Genomic DNA, 21,034 nt, shown 5'->3' with positions numbered 1-21,034 from the left:
CCACAGCAGGGGCAGTCAATCCCGGGCTCTGGGTCTGGGGGATCCGAGGGTGGGGCCAGGCCCCCACTGGGAGGCTGACTGAGGAGGGACTCAAAGTACAGGCAGGCTCCATCAGAGGGGTTTCATGTCAGGTCAAGGCTGAAGCCTTGGCCACCAGAGACCGGTCTGCAGGGCCATGGCTCCCTCCCCAGGATAGAGCAGAACTCCAGCAAGAATGGCCTTGACCTTCCCTTTCTTTGCTGGTGATCTCAGATTCATCCCTTAAGGCAAGTGGAAATTGATGGCAAAGGAGCCGGGTGGGTGGATGGAAAACCTCTTAAGAGGAAACATGGCGGGGATTCTGGCTAAACAAACCTGATACATGTTGGTTGCATAAAACAAGAGGAGTCTTTCTTCCCTTCCCTCCTTGCACAAACATCTGCAGGCCACCCCCGATGTGGCTGGTCGTGGTCTGGATCTGGGGGCACATTCAGGGATTTGGCAGGTATGTGGAGAGGCCCTGTGATGAGCTGGGGGCTGTGCTTGATGTTGGCAATACAGCTGTGACCGCTGGAATGAATGCGCCCGCCCTCATGGGACTGACCTCTAGTGGTGAGAGATAGACACTAACTGAGTCACATGTGTGATTACACGTCATCATACTTACATATATTGTACAACAAATGAGTTACAAGTGCCTGGGGGCCTTCACAGGGACCAGCCAAGCAAGGAAGGCATCTGGGTGGCAGAAGGAAGTGACATGCCCTGGTCCTCACAGAGCTCACAGCAGCTTCTCTGACCCTCACCTTGAGTCACAGGCTGTGTCTGGGCCTCACTACTCTCAGCTATAAACTGGGTACAGGACTAGGGCTTCATGCCTTGGCAGTGGGAAGAACTACATATGCTCATACTGGTGCCTCTGGGAGACCGCAGGGAAAGCCACTGCATGAGGCGGGGACAGGCTGAGCCTTCAGAGCAGGGCTAGAATCTGAGTTCTCACAAACATCCCCACCTTGACCCATCTCTCCTCAAGCTCCCCTGAGCCTCCCAGATAGGCCTGGGCCTTCTGTATTTGTCTCTGTATTGTTCCATTTCAGCAAGAGTTCTGCTAAACTGGTCTTGCTGGAATTCCCCCATCATCCACCTCTGATCGCCCTGTCTGATCATGGTCTTCATACCCTGCCAACTCCAGGGGACGTCTGATTACCTGGCCTGCCTTCAGCAAGAACCCCATCAGGGACTGCTGGCGAGAAGGCCAAATAGGAACAGGTCTGGTGCGCAGCTCCCATTAAGAGCGACGCAGAAGGCAGGTGCTCTCTGCATTTCCAACTGATGAGGTACCTGGTTCATCTCACTGGAACTAGTTAGACAGTGGGTGCAGCCCAAGGTGGGAGAGCTGAAACAGGGTTGGGTGTCGCCTCAGCCGGGAAACACAAGGAACTCCCTCTCCTAGCCAAGGGAAGCCATTAGGGACTGTTCCCAGCACTCTGGCCCAGATACTGTGCTTTTCCCACAGTCTCTTCACAACCCACAGACCAGGAGATTCCCACCATTGCCTACTACACCAGGGCCTTGGGTTTCCAGCAAAAAACTGGGCAGCCATCTGGGAAGACACTGAGCTAGCCACCACAGTTTTGTTTTGTTTTTCATACCCCACTGGCACCTGGAACGCCAGCAAGACAGAACCATTCACTCCTCTGAAAAAGGGGGCTGAATCCAGGGAGCCAAGTGGTCTGGCTCAGCAGGTCCCACCCCATGAAGACCAGCAAGCTAAGATCCACTGGCTTGAAATCCTCGCAGCCAGTACAGCACTCTGAGCTCTACCTGGGACATTTGAGCTCGGTGGAGGGAGGGGTGTCTGCCATTGCTGAGGCTCGAGTAGGCAGTTTTAACCTTGCCTGCATAAACAAAGTCACTGGGAAGTTTACACAGTGACTGGGAAGAGCTCATGGCAGCTCAGTAAGGTCTCCGCAGGCAGACTTTGTCACTAGACTCCCTTGTCGCTGGGCAGAGCATCTCTGTAAAAAGGCAGCAGCCTGTTAGGGACTTATAAAGTCCCCATCTTCCTGGAACAGAGCACCTGAGAAAAGGGGCGGTTGTGGGTACAGCTTCAGCAGACTTAAATGTACCTGCTTGGCAGCTCTGAAAGGAGCAGTGGATCTCCCAACATAGTGTTTGAGGTCTGATAAGGGACAAACTGCCTCAAGTGGCTCTCTGACCCCAGTGTATCCTGACTGGGAGACACCTCCCAGCAGGGGCTGACAGGCATCTCATACAAAACAGCTTTGGCTGGCATCTGGTGGGTACCCTTCTGGAATGAAGCTACCAGAGGAAGGAACAGGCAACAATCTTTGCTGCTCTGCTGGTGATTCCCAGGCAAGCAGGAGTTTGTAGGAGTGAACCTCCAGCAAACTCCAGCAGACCTGTAGCAGAAGGGCCTGTTAGAAGGAAAAGTAACAAACAGAAAGAAATCAATAGAAAAGATGTCCACTCAGAGATTCCATCCAAAGGTCACCAACTTCAAAGACCAAAGGTAGATAAATCCATGAAGATGGGAAGAAACCAGCGCAAAATGGCTGAAAATTCTAAAAACCAGTACACCTCTTCTCCTCCAAGGATCACAGGATCACAACTCCTTCCCAGCAAGGGAACAAAACTGGATGGAGAATGAGTTTGACAAACTGACAGAAGCAGACCTCAGAAGGTGGGTAATAACAAACTTCTCCAAGCTAAAGGAACATGCTGTAACCCAATGAAAAAAGGTGAGACAAGATGCTAACTAGAACTGCCAGTGTAGGCAAGAACATAAAGGACCTGATGGAGCTGAAAAACACAGCACAAGAACTTCCTGAAACATACACGAGTATCAACAGCCAAATTGATAAAGCAGAAGACAGGATATTAGAGACTGAAGATCAACTCAATGAAATAAAGCGACAAGACAAGGTCAGAAAAGAAAAAAAATGGAAATAAAGCCTCCAAGAAATTAGGGATTATGTGAAAAGACCAAATCTACATTTTATCAATGTACCTGAAAGTAATGGCAGAATGAAGCCAACTTGAAAAACACTTCAGGATATTACCCAGGAGAACTTCCCCAACCTAGCAAGGCAGGCCAACATCCCAATTCAGGAAATACAGAGAACACCATGAAGATACTCCTCAAGAAGAACATCCCCAAGACACATAATCGTCACATTCACCAGGGTTGAAATGAAGGGAAAAAACGCTAAGGGCAGCCAGAGAGAAAGGTCAGGTTACCCACAAAGGGAAGCCCATCAGACTCACAGCGGAACTCTCAGCAGAAACCCTTCAAACCAGAAGAGAGTGGGGCCAATATTCAAGATCCTTAAAGAAAAGAATTTTCAACCCAGAATTTCATAACCAGCCAAACTAAGCTGCATAAGTGAAGGAGAAATACAATTATTTATGGACAAGCAACTGCTGAGAGATTTTTGTCACCACCAGGCCTGCCTTACAAGAGCTCCTGAAGGAAGCACTAAACATGGAAAGGAACAACAAATACCAGCCACAGCAAACACATTCCAAATGGTAAAGACCATTGATACTATGAAGAAATTGCATCAACTAGTGTGCAAAACAATCAGCATCACAATGGCAGGATCAAATTCATACATAATAATATTAACCTTAAATGTAAATGGGCTAAATGCCCCAATTAAAAGACACAAACTGGCAAATTGGATAGAGTCAAGACCCATCAGTGTGCTGTATTCAAGAGACTCATCTCATGTGCGAAGACACACATAGGCTCAAAATAAAGGGATGGAGGAAGATTTACCAAATAAATGGAAAGCAAAAAAAGGCAGGGGTTGGTATCCAGCTGACAAAATAGACTTTAAACCAACAAAGATCAAAACAGACATAGAAGGGCATTACACAATGGAATCAATGCAACAAGAAGAGCTAACGATCCTAAATATATACACACCCAATACAGGAGCACCCAGATACATAAAGCAAGTTCTTAATGACCTACAAAGAGACTTAGACTCCCACACAATAATAGTGGGAGACTTTAACACCCTACTGTCAATATTAGATAGATCAACAAGACAGAAAATTAACAAGCATATCCAGGACTTGAACTCAGATCTGGACCAAGCAGACCTAATAGACATCTACAGAGCTCTCCACCCAAAATCCACAGAATATACATTCTTCTCAAACCACATCACACTTATTCTAAAATTGACCACATAATTGTAAAACACTTATGAAGAAGTAAACACTCCTCAGCAAATGCAAAAGAACAGAAATCATAACAAACAGTCTCTCAGACCACAGGGCAACCAAATTAGGATTAGGACTCAGGATTAAGAAACTCACTGAAAACCACACAATTACATGGAAACAGAACAACCTGCTCCTGAAAGACTACCGATAAATAACAAAATGAAGGCAGAAATAAAGATGTTCTTTGAAACCAATGAGAAAAAAGATGCAACGTACTAGAATCTCTGGGACACATTTAAAGCAGAGTGTGTTTATAGCACTGAATGCCCACAAGAGAAAAGAGGAAAGGTCTAAAACTGACAACCTAACATCACAATTAAAAGAACAAGAGGAGCAAGATCAAACAAATTCAAAAGCTAGCAAAAGACAGAAAATAACTAAGATCAGAGCAGAACTGAAGAAGATAGAGAAACAAAAAAAACCTTCAAAAAAAAAATCAATGAATTCAGAAGCTGGTTTTTTGAAAAGATCAACAAAATAGATAAGACTGCTAGCCAGACTAATAAAGAAGAAAAGACAGAAGAATCAGGGCCAGGCACGGTGGCTCACACCTGTAATCCCAGCACTTTGGGAGGCCAAGGCGGATGGATCACGAGGTCAAGAGATCGAGACCATCCTGGTCAACATGGTGAAACCTCATCTCTACTAAATATACAAAAAATTAGCTGGGCATGGTGGCGTGTGCCTGTAATCCCAGCTACTCGGGAGGCTGAGGCAGGAGAATTGCCTGAACCCAGGAGGCGGAGGTTGCGGTGAGCCAAGATCACACTATTTCACTCCAGCCTGGGTAACAAGAGCAAAACTCTGTCTCAAAAATAAAAAAAAAGAGAAGAATCAAATAGATGGAATAAAAAATGATAAAGGGGACATAACCACCAATTCCACAGAAATACAAACTACCATCAGAGATTACTACAAACAACTCTATGCAAATAAACCAGAAAATCTAGAAGAAATGGGTAGATTCCTGGACACTTACACCCTCCCAAGACTAAACCAGGAAGAAGTTGAATCCCTGAATAGACCAATAACAAGGTCTGAAATTGAGGCAGCAATTAATAGTCTACCAACCAGAAAAAGGCCACGACCAGACAGGTTCACAGCCGAATTCTACCAGAGATACAAAGAGGAGCTGGTACCATTCCTTCTGAAACCATTCCAAACAGAAAAATAGAGAATTCTCCCTAACTCGTTTTATAAGACCAACATTATCCTGATACCAAAACCTGGCAGAGACACAAATAAAAATTTCAGGCTGATGTCCATGATGAACATCATGCAAAAATCTTCAATAAAATACTGGCAAACTGAATCCAACACCACATCAAAAAGCTTATGCATCACAATCAAGTCAGCCTCATCCCTGGGATGCAAGGCTGTTCAACACATGCAAATCGGTAAATGAAATCCATCACATAAACAGAACCAAAGACAAAAACCACATGATTATCTCAACAGATGCAGAGAAGGCCTCTGACACAATTCAACAGTCCTTTATGTTACAAACCCTCAATAAACAAGGTGTCAAAGGAACATGTATCAAAATAATAAGAGCTATTTATGACAAACCCACAGCCAATATCATACTGAATGGGCAAAAACTGGAAGCATTCCCTTTGAAAACCAGCACAAGACAAGGATGCCCTCTCTCACCACTCCTATTCAACATAGTATTGTAAGTTCTGGCCAGGGCAATCAGACAAGAAAAAGAAATAAAGGGTATTCAATTAGGAAAAGAGGAAGTCAAATTGTCTCTCTTTGCAGACAACATGATTGTATATTTAGAAGACCCCATTGTCTCAGCCCCAAATCTCCTTAAGCTGATAAGCAACTTCAGCCAAGTCTCAGGATACAAAATCAATGTGCAAAAATCACAAGCATTCCTATACACCAACAACATACAAAAGAGAGCCAAATCATGAGCAAACTCCCATTCACAATTTTTACAAAGAGAATAAAATACCTAGGAATACAACTAATAAGGGATGTGAAGGACCTCTTCAAGGAGAACTATAAACCACTGCTCAAGGAAATAAGAGGTGACATAAACAGACGTAAAAACATTCCATGCTCATGGCTAGGAAGAAACAATATCGTTAAAATGGTCATACCACGCAAAGTAATTTATAGATTCAATGCTATCCCCATCAAGCTACTATTGACTTTCTTCACATAATTTTTAAAAACCACCTTAAATTTCATATGGAACCAAAAAAAATGAGCCCACACAGCCAAGACAATCCTAGGCCAAAAAAAAAAACAAAAAACAAAGCTGGAGGCATCATGCTACCTGACTTCAAACTGTACTACAAGGCTACAGTAATCAAAACAGCATGGTACTGGTACCAAGACAGAGATATAGACCAATGGAACAGAACAGAGGCCTCAGAAGTAATGCCACACATCTACAACCATCTGAGCTTTGACAAACCTGACAAAAACAAGCAATGGGGAAAGGAATCCCTATTTAATAAATGGTGTTGATAAAACTGGCTAGCCCTATGCAGAAAGCTGAAACTGGACCCCTTCCTGACATCTTATACAAAAATTAACTCCAGATGGATTAAAGGTTTAAACATAAGACCTGACACCATAAAAACCCTAGAAGAAACCCTAGGCAATACCATTCAGGACACAGGCATAGGCAAGGACTTCATGACTAAAACACCAAAAGCAATGGCAACAAAAGCCAAAATAGACAAATGGGACCTAATTAAACTTAAGAGCTTCTGCACAGCTAAAGAAACTCTCATTAGAGAGAAGCAGCAACCAACAGAATGGGAAAAATTTTTTTGCAATCTATCCATCTGACAAAGGGTACCCATCCAGAATCTACAAAGAACAAATTTACAAGAGAAAAAACCACCCCATGAAAAAGTGAGCAAAGGATACGGACAGACACTTCTCAAAAAGAGACATTTATGCAGCCAACAAGCATATGAAAAAAAGGTCATCATCTCTGGTCATTAGAGAAATGCAAATCAAAACCACATATGAGATACCATCTCACACCAGTCAGAATGCAGATCATTAAAAAATCAGGAGACAACAGATGCTGGAGAGGATGTGGAGAAATAGGAACACTTTTACAGTGTTGGTGGGAGTGTAAATTAGTTCATCCATTGTGGAAGACAGTGTGGCGATTCCTCAAGGACCTAGAAATAGAAATTCCATTTGACCCAGCAATCCCATTACTGGGTATATATCCAAAAGACTATAAATTATTCTATTATAAAGACACATAAATTATTCTGTTATAAGGACATATATGTTTATTGTGGCACTGTTCACAGTAGCAAAGACTTGGAACCAACCCAAATGCCCATCAATGATAGACTGGATAAAGAAAACCTGGATAAGAAAATGCACATATGCACCATGGAATACTATGCAGCCATAAAAAAGAATAAGTTCTTGTCATTTGCAGGGACGTGCATGAAGCTGAAAACCATCATTCTCAGCAAACTGACACAAGAACAGAAAATCAAACACCAAATGTTCTCACTCATCGGTGGGTGTTGAACAATGAGAATGCATGGACACAGGGAGGGGAACATCACTCACCAGGGCCTGTGGGGAGCGGGGGAGAGCTAGGGGAGGGATAGCAGGGGGTGGGGGATTAGGGGAGGGATAGCATTAGGAGAAATACCTACTGTAGATGATGGGGTGATGGATGCAGCCAATCACCATCACGTGTATACCTATGTCACAAGCCTGCGCGTTCTGCACATGTGCCCCAGAACTTAAAGTATAATCATAAGAAGAACAGAAGAAAGGAATCCCATCAGATCCATTTAGCCAGAATCCCCCCAGATGTTTCCTCTGAAGAGGTTTTCCTTCCACTGAGCCCACCCTGTTCTTTGGCCATCAACTCCCACTTGCTCGTGCTGAATTCAGAGTGAGCCCAATCTCTCTCCCCAGCTGCTGTGGCCCCGGTCAAGCTGCCCCGCACCTTAAATAAAGTCTTGCTGTCTTTCACACGCCATCAGTACAGTTTCAGCAGATCCACCACCTCCTGTGTGACCTTAGGCAAGTTATCTGACATGTCTGGGCCTGAGGATCCTCATCTGAAAAATAAGATGAATTCCACTCCATTGGATTACCGGAAGACTCAATGAAAGAACTTCAACAAAGCATCAGGCCCAGAGCCTGGCGCCCACACAGCCTCAATAGATGGCGGCTCCTTTCCCAGGCCATCTCATAGGCTGCCTCCTGGCCTCACAGGTTTCGGTCATCAACAGCTGTATTCCCAAACATCTAGAATGTACAGACCGCCCACAGGCCTGTATTCCTCCAGACCTTCCAGGGCTGATTCATTTTATTATTCATCAGGCTACATATAAACTCCTTGTAATTATTGCTCCTTTCAATTATAAAATCAAGACACGTTTACTAATTAAGGCTAAACACAACTACAAAACCAATAAAACTCCAACGAGCAGCATTAATTTAAAGCAGTGGATGATATTTTGCAGACACCAAATGGGTGTCTAAGGTGAGGAAGGAGCAGCCACCAGGGCCCAGGTTCTCTGGAGGTCAGCACCTGTCCCAGGTGCCAAGCAGTGACTCGGCTCCCCTCTGCTTACCACGGAGGCCCCGCTACGCCTGTCAGCACAGTTCCCTATCAGTGCCAGTGACCCTGGGCACTGATAACAATCCGCAGTCCTCAGGCCCTTTTCCCTCCCTCTCTTCCAAATGCTCAAGGATTTGCTTATCTTGATTTTAAACTATGTTCGTTAAAATGAAAACAGGCCGGGGGCGGTGGCTCCTGCTTTTAATCTCAGCACTTTTGGAGGCTGAGGTGGGCAGATCATCACTTGAGGTCAGGAATTGGAGACCAGCCTGGCCAACATGGTGAAACCTCATCTCTACTAAGAATACAAAAATTAGGCTGGTTGCAGTGGCCCATGCCTGTAATTCCAGCACTTTGGGAGGCTGAGGTGAGCGGATCACCAGGTCAGGAGTTTGAGACCAGCCTGGCCAACATAGTGAAACCCTGTCTCTACTAAAAATACAAAAACTTGGCCGGGCACGGTGGCTCACACCTATAATACCAGCACTTAGGGAGGCCGAGGGGGGTGGATCACAAGGTCAGGAATTCAAAACCAGCCTGGCCAAGATAGCGAAACCCTGTTTCTACTAAAAATACAAAAATTAGCCGGGCATGGTGGCAAGAGCCTGTAATCCCAGCTACTCAGGAGGCTGAGAGAGGAGAATTGCTTCAACCCCGGCAGATGGAGGTTACAGAGAGCCAAGATCATGTGCCACTGCACTCCAGCCTAGGCAACAGAGTGAGCCTCTGTCTCAAACAACGAAAAAAAAATATGTATATATATAAAAAAATTATCCAGGCATGGTGGGGAGGACCTACAATATCAGCCACTTGGGAGGCTGAGGCAGGAGAATCGGTTGAACCCAGGAGGCAGAGGGTGCAGTGAGCTGAGATGGCACCACTGCACTCCAGCCCGGAAGACAGTGTAAGACTCCATCTCAAAAAAAAGAAAAATAGCCGGGTATGGTGGCACGCACCTGTAATCCCAGCTACTCAGGAGCCTGAGGCAGGAGAATCACTTGAACCTGTGAGGCAGAGGTTGTAACGAATCAAGATCTTGCCACGGCACTCCAGCCCGGGAGACAGGAGTAAAACATGTCTCAAAAAATAATTATACATAAATAAAATGAAAACATAAAAATTTAAAAATTCTTCTAGAGACCTCTAAGAACTCTCCTCCCCACCATGTATCTGTGGATCCACATTTGGGGAGCACTAAACCAGTACAGTTGGGTGCGGGTTCTTTTACCTGATTAGTATTTGCATCATCTCAGCAGGGCTGAGAGAGAAGGGGAAGGAGGTGACAAGCACTCCAGGACTGGGGGCAGAGTGACGCAGGATGGGTTCCAGAGGAGGAGGCAAGGAGGCCCTGTGGTGTGAAGCAGCAGGAGCCTAGCACACTGTGGAAAGAGGTGGCCCCAGATGAAGCCAGGGGAACACAGAGGCGTCACTGCCAGCCTGTCCTGGTCCGGGGAAGGCCAGAGCACCAGGCATTAGCGGGCCTGTGCTGAGGATACAGAGAGCCTTGAGGGCCACAGGAACGAGGGTGCACCCTACACGGAGCTAGCGTGCACCATGCTCTGTTCGCTCATCCGGAAATTGACGCTGTTCCCTGGGGTTTCAAGTGCAGACGCTGAGAGAGAATTGTTAACCTGTAAGGTTAACCACCTGGGCCAGGTCACAGCAGCCAGGGACGCTACCTGATTTGAAGGTGAGCTACCTCTAGAGCCCATGCTCAGGCTGTCTGCAGAGACGGCCCTGGGTCTCCACACTGGGCCTCGAGTCCCTCCTGGGAGAGGTGCTCCGCCCCAACTCTGCTGCTACCCCCCAGACCTTCCCAGCTCCTTCCCTCTCCTCAGTACGCAGAGCCTGGGCCTGATTCGAGGCAGCTGGGGCCATGACCCCTGAGTCATCTAGATGCTCAAATACTGAAATAACACCAGGATGGTAACAACGCCCCAAGGTACTGCTTGCCCAGTGCCCTGAAGCCCCATCACCGCTCCAGCTCAGCTCCCTGAATGTCCTCTGGCTCTTCCCACAGTCCAGCAGATAAAGGGTTCACGTCAGGCCCAGCAGGGAGTCTTAGAAAGCGGCTCTAAGCTGGGGCCTGGCTCCTATCTGCTTTCAATATCCCCCCTGGTCTAGGAGGCCTGGGGAGCAGGGACCTGAAGTCTGGCTGAACTTCCAGTGTTCTCAGCCCCCAGGGAAGGTGGCACCCCCTTTGGCCCCCAAAAGAGAGGGCACCAAGCGCAGCAACTGCCTCCAAGTCACTGTTCACCCAGGGACCAGGGCACCCACGGACAACGAGGGATGAGCCTAGAGGACCTCGTACTGCCATCACCCCCAAGCACATTCCCAGGCCCTGTACCTGTGGAGGCAGGAGGCCGAGCTAGAGTCTCGGTCAGGTGGGGCCCCCAGAGTGCGCCCGGAGCTCTGACGCTGTCTGCAGGCACAGGGAAGACTCCAGCAGGAATGGAGGCAGAACGGCAGAGCCAGAGATGGCCGGAATGGATTCTTGAAGACGACCAGGTGTTCTGCAGGAAGGTGGTGATGGAGGAGGGAGAAAGGGGCCGCAGCTGGGAGGCAGAGCTGACCTCCTCCACCTGAGGCCGAGAGAGCAGCTGGGGCTTGTTCAGTCAAGGGACTGAAGAAGGTTGGAGTGGCCTGCAGGGGCAGGTCACAGAGGGCCCAGACCCAAACCAGGGTGCTGGGACATTAAGGTGAAGGTCACCGAGAGCAGCCGGGTGATGATGGGGGTCCTTGTGGTTCAGAACGGTCCCTACGCAAGTCCCCTCGCAGGTGGGAAGGAGGAGAGGCTGCACTGAGGAGCCCAACCCTGTGTATCCCTGCACAAAAGCTGGAGGCAGGGATGGAGGCTGGGCCGGAGCCAGCAGCACCATCCCCTCCTGTCCCCTGCTCAGGGAGGGTGGTGGAGTTGCCTCTCCCAGCAGCCTCTGCCTCTCTCCTCCCCGCCCCGCTTACTGCGGAGATCTCATGTGACTTCACATCTCCTGGGGTGTGGAGGGCTCTGTTGTGCGATCCAAGGGGAGGGGCCCACTGGGGCCAGGGATGGCGCGGAACCATCCCTGGGTTGAGTTTAGGTGTTGCGTGCCCGGCAGGCCAATTTTTATGGAAACCTGCTGCCCTCTGCAGGACAGTTCTAGAACCACATCTGCTCAGGGGCCCTCGGTCTCGGCTTCAAAGTGGGAGCTGATTCCAAAACACAGTGTGGGCCCCAGTGCCACCCTCACATCATGACAGCTGCCCGGCCCACCCAGCGCACATCTTGGGGACCTCACTTGTCTCCGCCCAGCCTGGTGAGGAGCTGTTAGTATCTGTTTGTAGTTGAGACTTGGAGAGAGGGAGAGAAGGCACCCAAGAACACCAGCTGGGAAGGGACGGAGCCAAGGTTGAAATCCAAGTCTGTGCAGCCATGCCCGGCACCCTCCCCCCGGCCCACGTGCCTTCCTTACCACCCATCCTGATCGCCAGGGCTCGGCCGTCTGAAGAGGTTGCAGTTTGCTCAGATCAGGGATTTTGACTAGCCCGTCCCTCTCCATCTCACTGTTTTCTCCCTGGCACTCGTGATGTTTCTCCTCTGTTTGCTTCTCTAGGGCCTGCCCACTCCCACTCCAGCTACAGTATCAACTCCAAGGGGACAGGGGTCTTATTCTCCTGGTTCACTGTGCAGGTCCAGTTCCTGGAGCAGAGCTAGCCCAAAGGAGGGTCGTGAGTCCTGGGTCAAGGAAAACGTCCTCTCCCATAACTGCCTGCTTCCAGCAATGTCTCCCCCATGAGACTGTGAGCTCCTCCAGACGGTTCCAGTACCTGCTGGGCCTTCCTGCTGGGGCTTAGTCTCCCCACAGAGCAAGCTGCCGCTTTCCACGAGGTAGCTCTCTTGTCACACAGGCTCTGGAGTACGAGCCCAATGCTGAGGTACTGAGTACTGGAAGTACTGGGCCCAATGCTGAGTCGGGCTTGCCCTCCAGGCCTGGCAATTCTGTCCTTGGCCTCCCTCAACCTGTCCAGCTGCCCTCTGACTCAGCCCTCTCCACCCACTCCCCAGCCAATGACTGAGTGCTGTCTGCCAGCTAGCCCTTACAGTTACAGACCTTCTCCTTTTCCACTGCACACTCTCACTTAAAAACCACATGAACCCAAGAAGCTGCCTCCTTCATTTGCAAGTGAAGATGCAAGGTGATCATCCAACTGAACACTGGGAGGGACCACGTAGGGGCAGTGCACTGACTCCAGAGGCCCCTTTACAGCCCCCCAGGCCCTGAAGCCACCACGGTACCTGTGGTTAACAGGCGCTGGGTTTTAGCAACAGTTCCTTCTTAGGTCACTAAGGAAATTAAGAGGTCATGTGTGATGCTCGTAAGTGGATATTGTTCAGCCCATCTTCAAGGTAAGAAGACTTTAGGCCATGGACTTGCCCATGTTCCCACACAAAGCCAGAGACCAGGAGGCTCAGGGCAAAACCAGGGGGCCTGATGACATCGTCATCCACTACATCATACGGCCGTAGAACTGACCAGGACATCCCCAAGACGGTGAGCCGGGGGGAGGGTCCTACCAGCAGCAGCGGGGGAGCTCCTCAATTAGGGCCCAGGTTCCTGCAGGATGGAGCTTTCATTCAGTCCAGCTGAGCCTCCTCCTTCTCCTCATCACCCCCCTCACTGATCAGAATGAAGTCAAGGTAGGCTGGGAGACCAAATGGGTCCCAGAAGAGATGACAGACAGGACCGGTGCAGGGGGCTTAAGGCGAAGCCTTACGTCAGAGCACGTCCTGCTCCTTTAAAAGCCACAGGTTGGAATCTGGAGCTGACTCCGGTCTGGCAAACTGTAGGGACTTGGGTTTCAGTAAGTGACCTTTCTGTTGGCACTAGTTGAGGGCTTACCGTGATGTCAGGCCTTCGAGGCCCCACCAGGGAGGAGGGAGGAGGGAGGATCTGGGCGGCCGCTTCCAGTAAAAGGCAGGCGTTTTGGCAGCTGGCAGTTTCGAAGGCTTGTTGCTATTGTAAATCATAATAAGCTGATCATTGCAGTACTTGTTCTTAAAGTTTCCCCCAATTGTTCCAGCTGAGTCATGAGTTACAACATGATTGTGAGCTGTTTCTTTATGGGCACGAAGAGCCCTCAGCTTTTCTTCATCTTTCTCAAGAACTATGTGAACTAGAAACCCCAAGCCTCCCACTCCAGCGCAGGCCAGGACCGCCGTGGACTGCCGCATCCAAGTCCCCTGGGCTGACAGCAGTCACAGGAGTTGACCCTCAGCTCTGAGTAGACACATGGGCTTCTTTGGTAACAAGACTTAAGAGCTTCACAGGAATTTAGTTTGGTGTCAGAGTCACCAAACGATGAGTGAGAACTGTGGATCTGGGCAACTTCAAGCCCTATTCAGACAGGGCTCTCCACCCGCAGGCTGTGCCACCCTTCCTCTGTCTGGGCTGTGCCAGAACGCTGGAGCTAACGTTTGTGTCAGTGTTTCCATTATAAAATGCCACCCCCTCATAACCCATCTGTTAAATTACCCTCAAAGCTACAGGCTGGCAGACACGGTGTTTTTATTTCCTTCAGGACAGAGGGGGTGCCCCTCCACCCCGGGTCTCCCAGGATCCTCTCAGGCAGGACTAACCCAGGGGAATTAACTACGGGTTTCGGCAACTCCAGTCATCCCTCGAGTGCGGAGCTGTGAGCCACAGCCTGGAGTTGCTCAGCCAGGGAACTGTTAACCTCAGCGGCGTCATGCTCAGGAGCAGCTTTGGAAACCGGCGGTGTTAGGGCCTGAACGCAACAATGCCACTCTACTGGGCAGAGGGAAATGCAGCTTTCTTCACAAGGTGTCAGGAAATCTAGATGTGACCCAGCAACCGAGGAAGGGAGACAAGGCGGTATCTCCAGGCACACAGCTCACGCCACAATGCACTGCAACGCAACGTCTTAGCCCAATTCTAAAAATCCTCAGTAACACTTTTTAATATACAAGAATCAAAAGTACAGCAGTTTTACAATGTAGGAAAATTTAATACATACTATATAAACATTATTTACATCAGAAATCACTAGGACAGTGGCATTTTTCACAAATATAAATTAACTACTGTTTAGTCAACAGGTTTTAAAAGTCCACAATTTTACAATAAAGAAAAACCACCTGTCCCCTGATGAGTGGGGCCCAGATGGCCTAAAGCAGCCTGGACCCTTGGCATGGCTCCCCCCGCCCAACGCGGCAGCCCTCAGAGGAGCCGGAAGACGCTGGTGCTGGGCTGCTGCTCCTGCTGACAAGTGGATTTTGGTCTGTAGGATTTCAGTGTCATTGTGTGACTTCCTAGATAAACTGTGTTTGCACCAGGAGGACTGATGCAACCTTCAGACACACCAGGCCAGAATGTCCGCAGCACAGCGTGCAAAGTGTCTGGGGTCTCCCTTCGAAGGGCTAAGGAATGACTGAAAGGGGAGCGAGCCCCGGGCTCTGCTGGGCACCTGTCTGCCCAGCTCTGAAAGACCGTGGCGATTTTCACCTGGGCCTTCTCTAGGCCATAGTGTATCACGTCAACCCTCGTTCACGTACAGGTTTTAAGGGATGCTAGCTCCCTTCTTCCTCAACCCTTGGTATTTCTACCAACAACGAAATCTTTCAGAGCCAGGTTCCAGGGAACACCATCCTCACTCACAGACTCCTGGGGCAGCTTCTCCCATTCCCAAGTGAGAGAATTTACCTGTGCAAAACATTTTTTTATTTAAGCATATACTATTCATACTGATTTAAATCAATGAAGAAATGCTTCCTTTTTCCCAATGCACTCTTCAAACACACTTCAGCACCTAAAATAGATGTCTAATGGGGACACTGTAATTTTAGAATCAATGTAACACTGATCTGGCCGATACTGCCTTTTGCTACTTCATATGGCACTAAGAGTCCTGAAAGTGAATGAAAGGAAGGTCTTCCTTCAATGAGACATCTCTGGGAATAACTCAGATCTCCTATCAGCGACTCAAGAGAGAAGCCCTGACAAGCGTGGGAACCTGATGACACCTTTGCCCCTCCTTTCGATCCCAGAGGACACGACCCAGCTCTCTGCAGGGGCTCACCTCCTTCCCACCCCCACTCACATCGCTCAAGGGCTTGGCAAGCCAACCTCACCTTCCTCTTTGGCTTGGGCAAGGCAAACACAGGCCAGAGTCAGTATCATCAGCAAGAGGCTCCATCTGTGATTTCCTTCTCACTGTGTGGCCTCAGTGGGGATACATGCCCTGCCCTCTCCACTGGGCAGTCACAGAGGCCTCCATGGGAGGACTGTGGCCAGGTGGCTCATGCAGTCACCGGGACTTTGCTTCAGGGCATGTGTGGTACAAGTCTAGGCTGAGCAACCCCAAGAACTGTGAGGAGTTCACTAAGGGGTGGGTCCACTGAGCTCTCAACACTAGCGTCCAAGACCTAGACCCTCCTCTGGAAACAGCATGGGCCAGCCCTGTGATGCTCTGTGTGGTAGGGAGCAATGGCCTTGTCACAGCCACATCTGCTTCATTCCGGGATACAAATCGGCATGTCTTGGTAAAGGCATTCATGGTGCTGCCCAGGAGCCCAGCATGCACTGAAGTCCTCACAAGAGACTTCAGGGGGTTTAACCCTGCACATGCCCAGCAGAAGAGTTTTCACAGCTCTGAGCCTGGACATTTACAGGCACACTGGATGTTCAAGTCAGTTATTCTGTTACTCCAATACTGGCAAGCTATACTGAGAATGAAACTGCAGGCCCTGGTGTCAGTAAATTGAAAAGAGCCTGCTTAATTGATGCAATCAACTTGCTTCCTAAACCTGACTCAATTCAACTCTAGGATGATTCTTACTATCTATAGCTCAGTCACTGTCTTTGGATGCTCCCTGTTTCAGAAAAAGTTTAACTGAGGTTTATACCTGATCAGATTCGAAGAGAAACTGAATACAATTCTAATGATTTCCAACTAGCAGGAGAAACTTGTTCACCTTGGGTACTTATTTCCATCTGCCCACTACATGATGTGTGATTCTGTCCGATACATTTCCTCAAGCTGTGCAAAGGGAACGGAAATGCAGCCGAAGTGCTGACCTAGCCCAATACTGAAAGTCTCCCCCACTTTGCTGGCCCTACTGAACCCCACATTAGAAGCCTGTTCGCTGCCTGCACCAGGACCCCCAGGCTTTTTAATTGCCAGCAACAAGTGGTCAGTAGGCCTGCTCTGCCCTGTGTCCTCTCCAGGTCCTGTAGTTTTCCTTCTCACCACAGGAGTCAGAAATCCACCAGGGATTCCAGTTCCCTGGCCACACTACCCCCCACCCTAGCCCACCCTACCCCTCACCCAGCCTACTCCCCAGTCAAGTAAGACCCACGCTGGCCTCAACACTGCCAGACTCACAGTACTCAAAAGTCAGCCAGAGCCACCTACTTTCCCCGGCATGGCAGGGAAAGGAGGCCCACTCAGAAGACCAAACCTCTGAAATGTACAAAGACAGTGTGAGAAAATTAGTGTTGGCAGAGATGAAGCTGCTGTGGAAGCCGCTGCCCTCTTGCTACCTCCCCACCCCAACCCCACCCACAGGTTTCACATAATGAGGCTGAGTGTCTCATTTCTCCCAAAAATGCATTTGAGGGGTATACCTGCTCCCCTTCAAGTCCTATGCTTGTTCCCACCCACCTGCCCCCCTACCCACTCCCCGTCAGCAGCATCCATCATGTCAGGGTGAACCAAATCAGGCAAATCACACTGTCCCATCAGGCCCCAGCTGCCTCCATGCACCAGCTCCTGCCCACCCACGCACTAAGGTTCTGGGAACACTGACCCTGGCGAGAAAACATTCATGACTCTGAAGATCCCCTATTCCTTGACTGGGGAAACGCATCCCAGTGAACCTGGTATGCACAAAGTCAGCTCTTCCTCCAAGTGCCCATCAAAGTGGGAGGCCAGAACTAGGCTGGAATGGGACGGGTGCCAAAGTGCAGGAGTGGTGACCTGAATCCGAGCTGGACCCAGTGAAAGGCCTCCCATTCCTTGAAGTGCTCCTTCAGCCAGTGAGCTGACAGCAGCAGCATGTCCGAAACTCCACTTACTGGTCTAGATAACTGGCTACTGTCGGGTCAGACCAAAAACATCCATGTGTTTGATGACTCTTGCTCTCTCCTTTGCGAGCTGTCCTTTATGTTTTCCGGACATTCCAATTATAATCTGGGTTGTTTTTCTGTTCTAGTGATCTCTCCAAAGGAGACCTGTGATCCAGGGGTGACTTGGAGTCGTGAGGAGATTTCTGAGAAGGGGGTGATCGAGGATCTGAGACTGCGGGGTGCAATGGGGGTAGGGGCTGTTTATACTCCCCCAGTTTGTCTGTGTGGAAAGAGCGGTAATGGTCTGAGGGTCCCTGGCCATGGTAGCCCATAGGGGGGCGGTGATCAGACATTCGGCGGAAATCCTGCTGGTGGTAATTTTGAGGCCTAAATTCATCGGATCTCCTCCGCTTGGAGTCATGATGGTGCCTGAAATAGAGATGCAAGGATCAGCTGAAAGGCTGAAGTCAGATTCCCACCCACTTCTCTTCGTCACCCACTTGGCTCTTCCTCAGACACTCATATTCAAGGACACTTACAAACAGACTCAAAGTCAGATGCTCACATTCTTAGGAGTCAAAAAGACTAAAGTAATAACAGAGTCATTTACACATCAGCAAAACACAGCCTATGAAACTACACAAGCCTCAAGTGTGCAGCGACACAAGTACACACTTGAAACAATCACTGATGGCTTTGTAAACTCACTCCCTTTAGGAAAAGTCTGATTAAGACCCATAAACATTTTCATATTTCTGGACCCAGCCCATGAGAAAAAGAGCCACAGGAATTATTTTGTAAGTTATTAGTAAGAGCAAAAGCCACCATTAACCTAAATATGCAACGAGTAAGTGAACAGTTAGTAAAATTCTCTTAAAAATTAGCTCAATTTGAAGAGTACTAAAATTTTTGGCTTGTACCATGGTAAACTGCTCATGACACCATTAAAAAAAGAATTAGTAAAACTCCACAACAAAGACAAGCCAACTCAGAGACAGGCTAAAGATATGAAGAGATGTTTCTCCAAAGAAGATATACAAATGGCCAAAAAACCATGAAAAGATAGTCAATATCATTAATCATCAGGGGAATGCAAACCAAGCCCACAATGAGACTACTTCACACCCACCAAAATGGCTCTATTCATTTAAAAAAATAAAAATAAAAACAGGAAATAAGTGTTGCCAAGATAAGGAAAACCTGTAACTCTCATACATTGCTGGTAGGAATGTAAAACGGTTCAGCCGTAAAGAATATGACTAACAATTCCACTCCTGGGTACATATCCAAAACTTGACCATATCCAAAGGTCAAGGACGTATACACCAGGCTTCCCTGCAGCACTGCTCACAATGGCCCCACGATGGAAACAACTCAAATAGCCGTCAACAGATGAATGGATAAACAAAATGTGGTATAATGAAATATTCTTCAGCCATAAAATGGAATGAGTACTGATGAATGAATGAACCTGAAAAACATTATGCTAATTGAAAGACGCCAGACACAGAAGGTCACATATTATATGACTCTTTCCATATGAAATGTCCAGAATACGCAAATACAGAGACAGAACGCAGACTTGGGGTTGCCAGAGGCCAGGGAGAGGGAATCATGGGGAAGGCTTATTTAATGGTTAGAGGGTTTTCTTTGAGTAATGAAGTGTTTTGAAACCAGACAGAAGTGGCGGCTGCCCAACACTGTAAATGCACTAAGGTCATTCCATTGTTCAGTTTAAACGGTTCCTTTATGTGATCTGAATTTCACCTCAATAAAAGAGAAGGAGGAAGAACTAGGCAACTTGAAGTTTCAGTCAAAATGGAATAACAGGGACGAGATTGACTCTCCCACCCAAAATAGCCAAAAGGGACAAAATGTATAGAACAGTGGTTTTCAAGACACTGGACATCAGGCAATGAAGAACAGTAATCCCTGAGGAATGGACACTAATGAAATGAGCCTTTTAACTGCCTCTGCTCACTCTCATGAGATAGTCATCAGGCTGTGACACAGGAAGAAAGAAACCCAAAAAGAGACCAGGTGGCCTCCCAAGGTGAGGGAATGGGGAACCAAGGTGGCTGGAGTTCATAGGACACGGTTTGAGAATCTGCAGAGAAAGAAGTTTGAGGATCTCCAGAGGGTTCCCAGGTAGACAGCTGAATACTGCTTACGGTGTGCATGTGGGGAGACGACCCCCAAGGCCAGAGAAAGAAGCACCAAAACACTGAAGGAAACCGTGCCCCGTGCTCATGAAGAGCTGGCAGTGCCTGTCTCAGCAGCCACACCAAAGGCCTCCAGGTCCAAAAGGCCCTGGTGGTATGGTTCGGTGTGTCCTTCCAAATCTCACGTGGAAAAGTGACCTCCGATGTGGTAGTGGGGGGGTGTTTGGGCAGATCCCTCATAAACGGCTTGGTGCTGTCTTTGTGAGGATGATGAGTGAGTTCTCTGAGTTCATGTGAGAGCTGGTGCTTTAAAAGAGCCCGGCACCTCCTCCTCTCTCTCTCTCTTGCTCCCTTTCTTGCCATGGGACACCTTGCCTTCGCCTTCCACCATGAGTAAAAGCTCCCTGAGGCCTCCCAGAAACCAGCAGATGCTGGTGCCATGCTTGTACAGCCTGCAGAAATATGAGCCAAATAAAACTCTTTCTTTATAAATTACCCAGCCTCAGGTATTCCTTTACTGCAATGCAAAACAGACTAACGCAGTTGGGTAGAGTGTGATGAGGCTCCTTACCTTGGGGGTGGGTGCTCATTAGCCCTACACTGAGCACTGCTCTGGTTCTGCCTAATGGATGTTAACAGCAAGATCTGGAAGAAGCAAACTGCTTCCAAGATCCGCAGCTCATAACAAAGCTCCAGAATACTTACAGGAATACAAAAACACACAGCACCCAACAAGGTAAATGTTACCGCTGACATCTGATCAAAAATTACTAGGCACAGAAAGCACCAGAAGGGCAGGACCCGCAGTGAGGAGGTAATCGACTGAAACTGACCCGATTGATAGGATCCGCAGACAAGGACATCAAAATTATTTTTATAACTGTCTTCCAGGTTTTAAAAGATTAAAGACAGAACATTTAAAAACAAACAAACAAATATAACTTTCAGAACTTTTAGAGACAGAACTACAATGTATAAAATTCAAAGTACACTGGATG

At 48.3% G+C, this 21,034-nt stretch overlaps 1 protein-coding gene across 12 annotated transcripts in view; it reads right to left on the bottom strand.

The window, feature by feature from the left end:
* CHD2 (chromodomain helicase DNA binding protein 2) overlaps positions 1-21,034 on the bottom strand; it is a 166,416-nt gene that overhangs the window by 19,854 nt on the left and 125,528 nt on the right. For 10 of the 12 annotated variants that reach the window (XM_078326852.1, XM_078326854.1, XM_078326855.1 and 7 more), the window contains 3 exons: positions 13,365-18,303; positions 11,157-11,322; positions 8,189-8,303 (listed from right to left, as the gene is read on the bottom strand). In XM_078326852.1, the coding sequence (XP_078182978.1) occupies positions 17,970-18,303 (334 nt within the window). In that variant the 3' untranslated portion in view covers positions 8,189-8,303; positions 11,157-11,322; positions 13,365-17,969. Of the gene's footprint in view, positions 1-8,188; positions 8,304-10,037; positions 10,189-11,156; positions 11,323-13,364; positions 18,304-21,034 lie in introns of all 12 variants that reach the window. The other 2 variants (XM_078326851.1, XM_035303887.3) reach the window with 2 other exon arrangements.

This window comes from Callithrix jacchus, chromosome 6, assembly GCF_049354715.1.
Source record: "Callithrix jacchus isolate 240 chromosome 6, calJac240_pri, whole genome shotgun sequence".
Lineage (NCBI taxonomy): Eukaryota > Metazoa > Chordata > Mammalia > Primates > Cebidae > Callithrix > Callithrix jacchus.
Note: the sequence above shows the minus strand (reverse complement) of the source record. Positions and strands in the feature narration are given on the sequence as shown.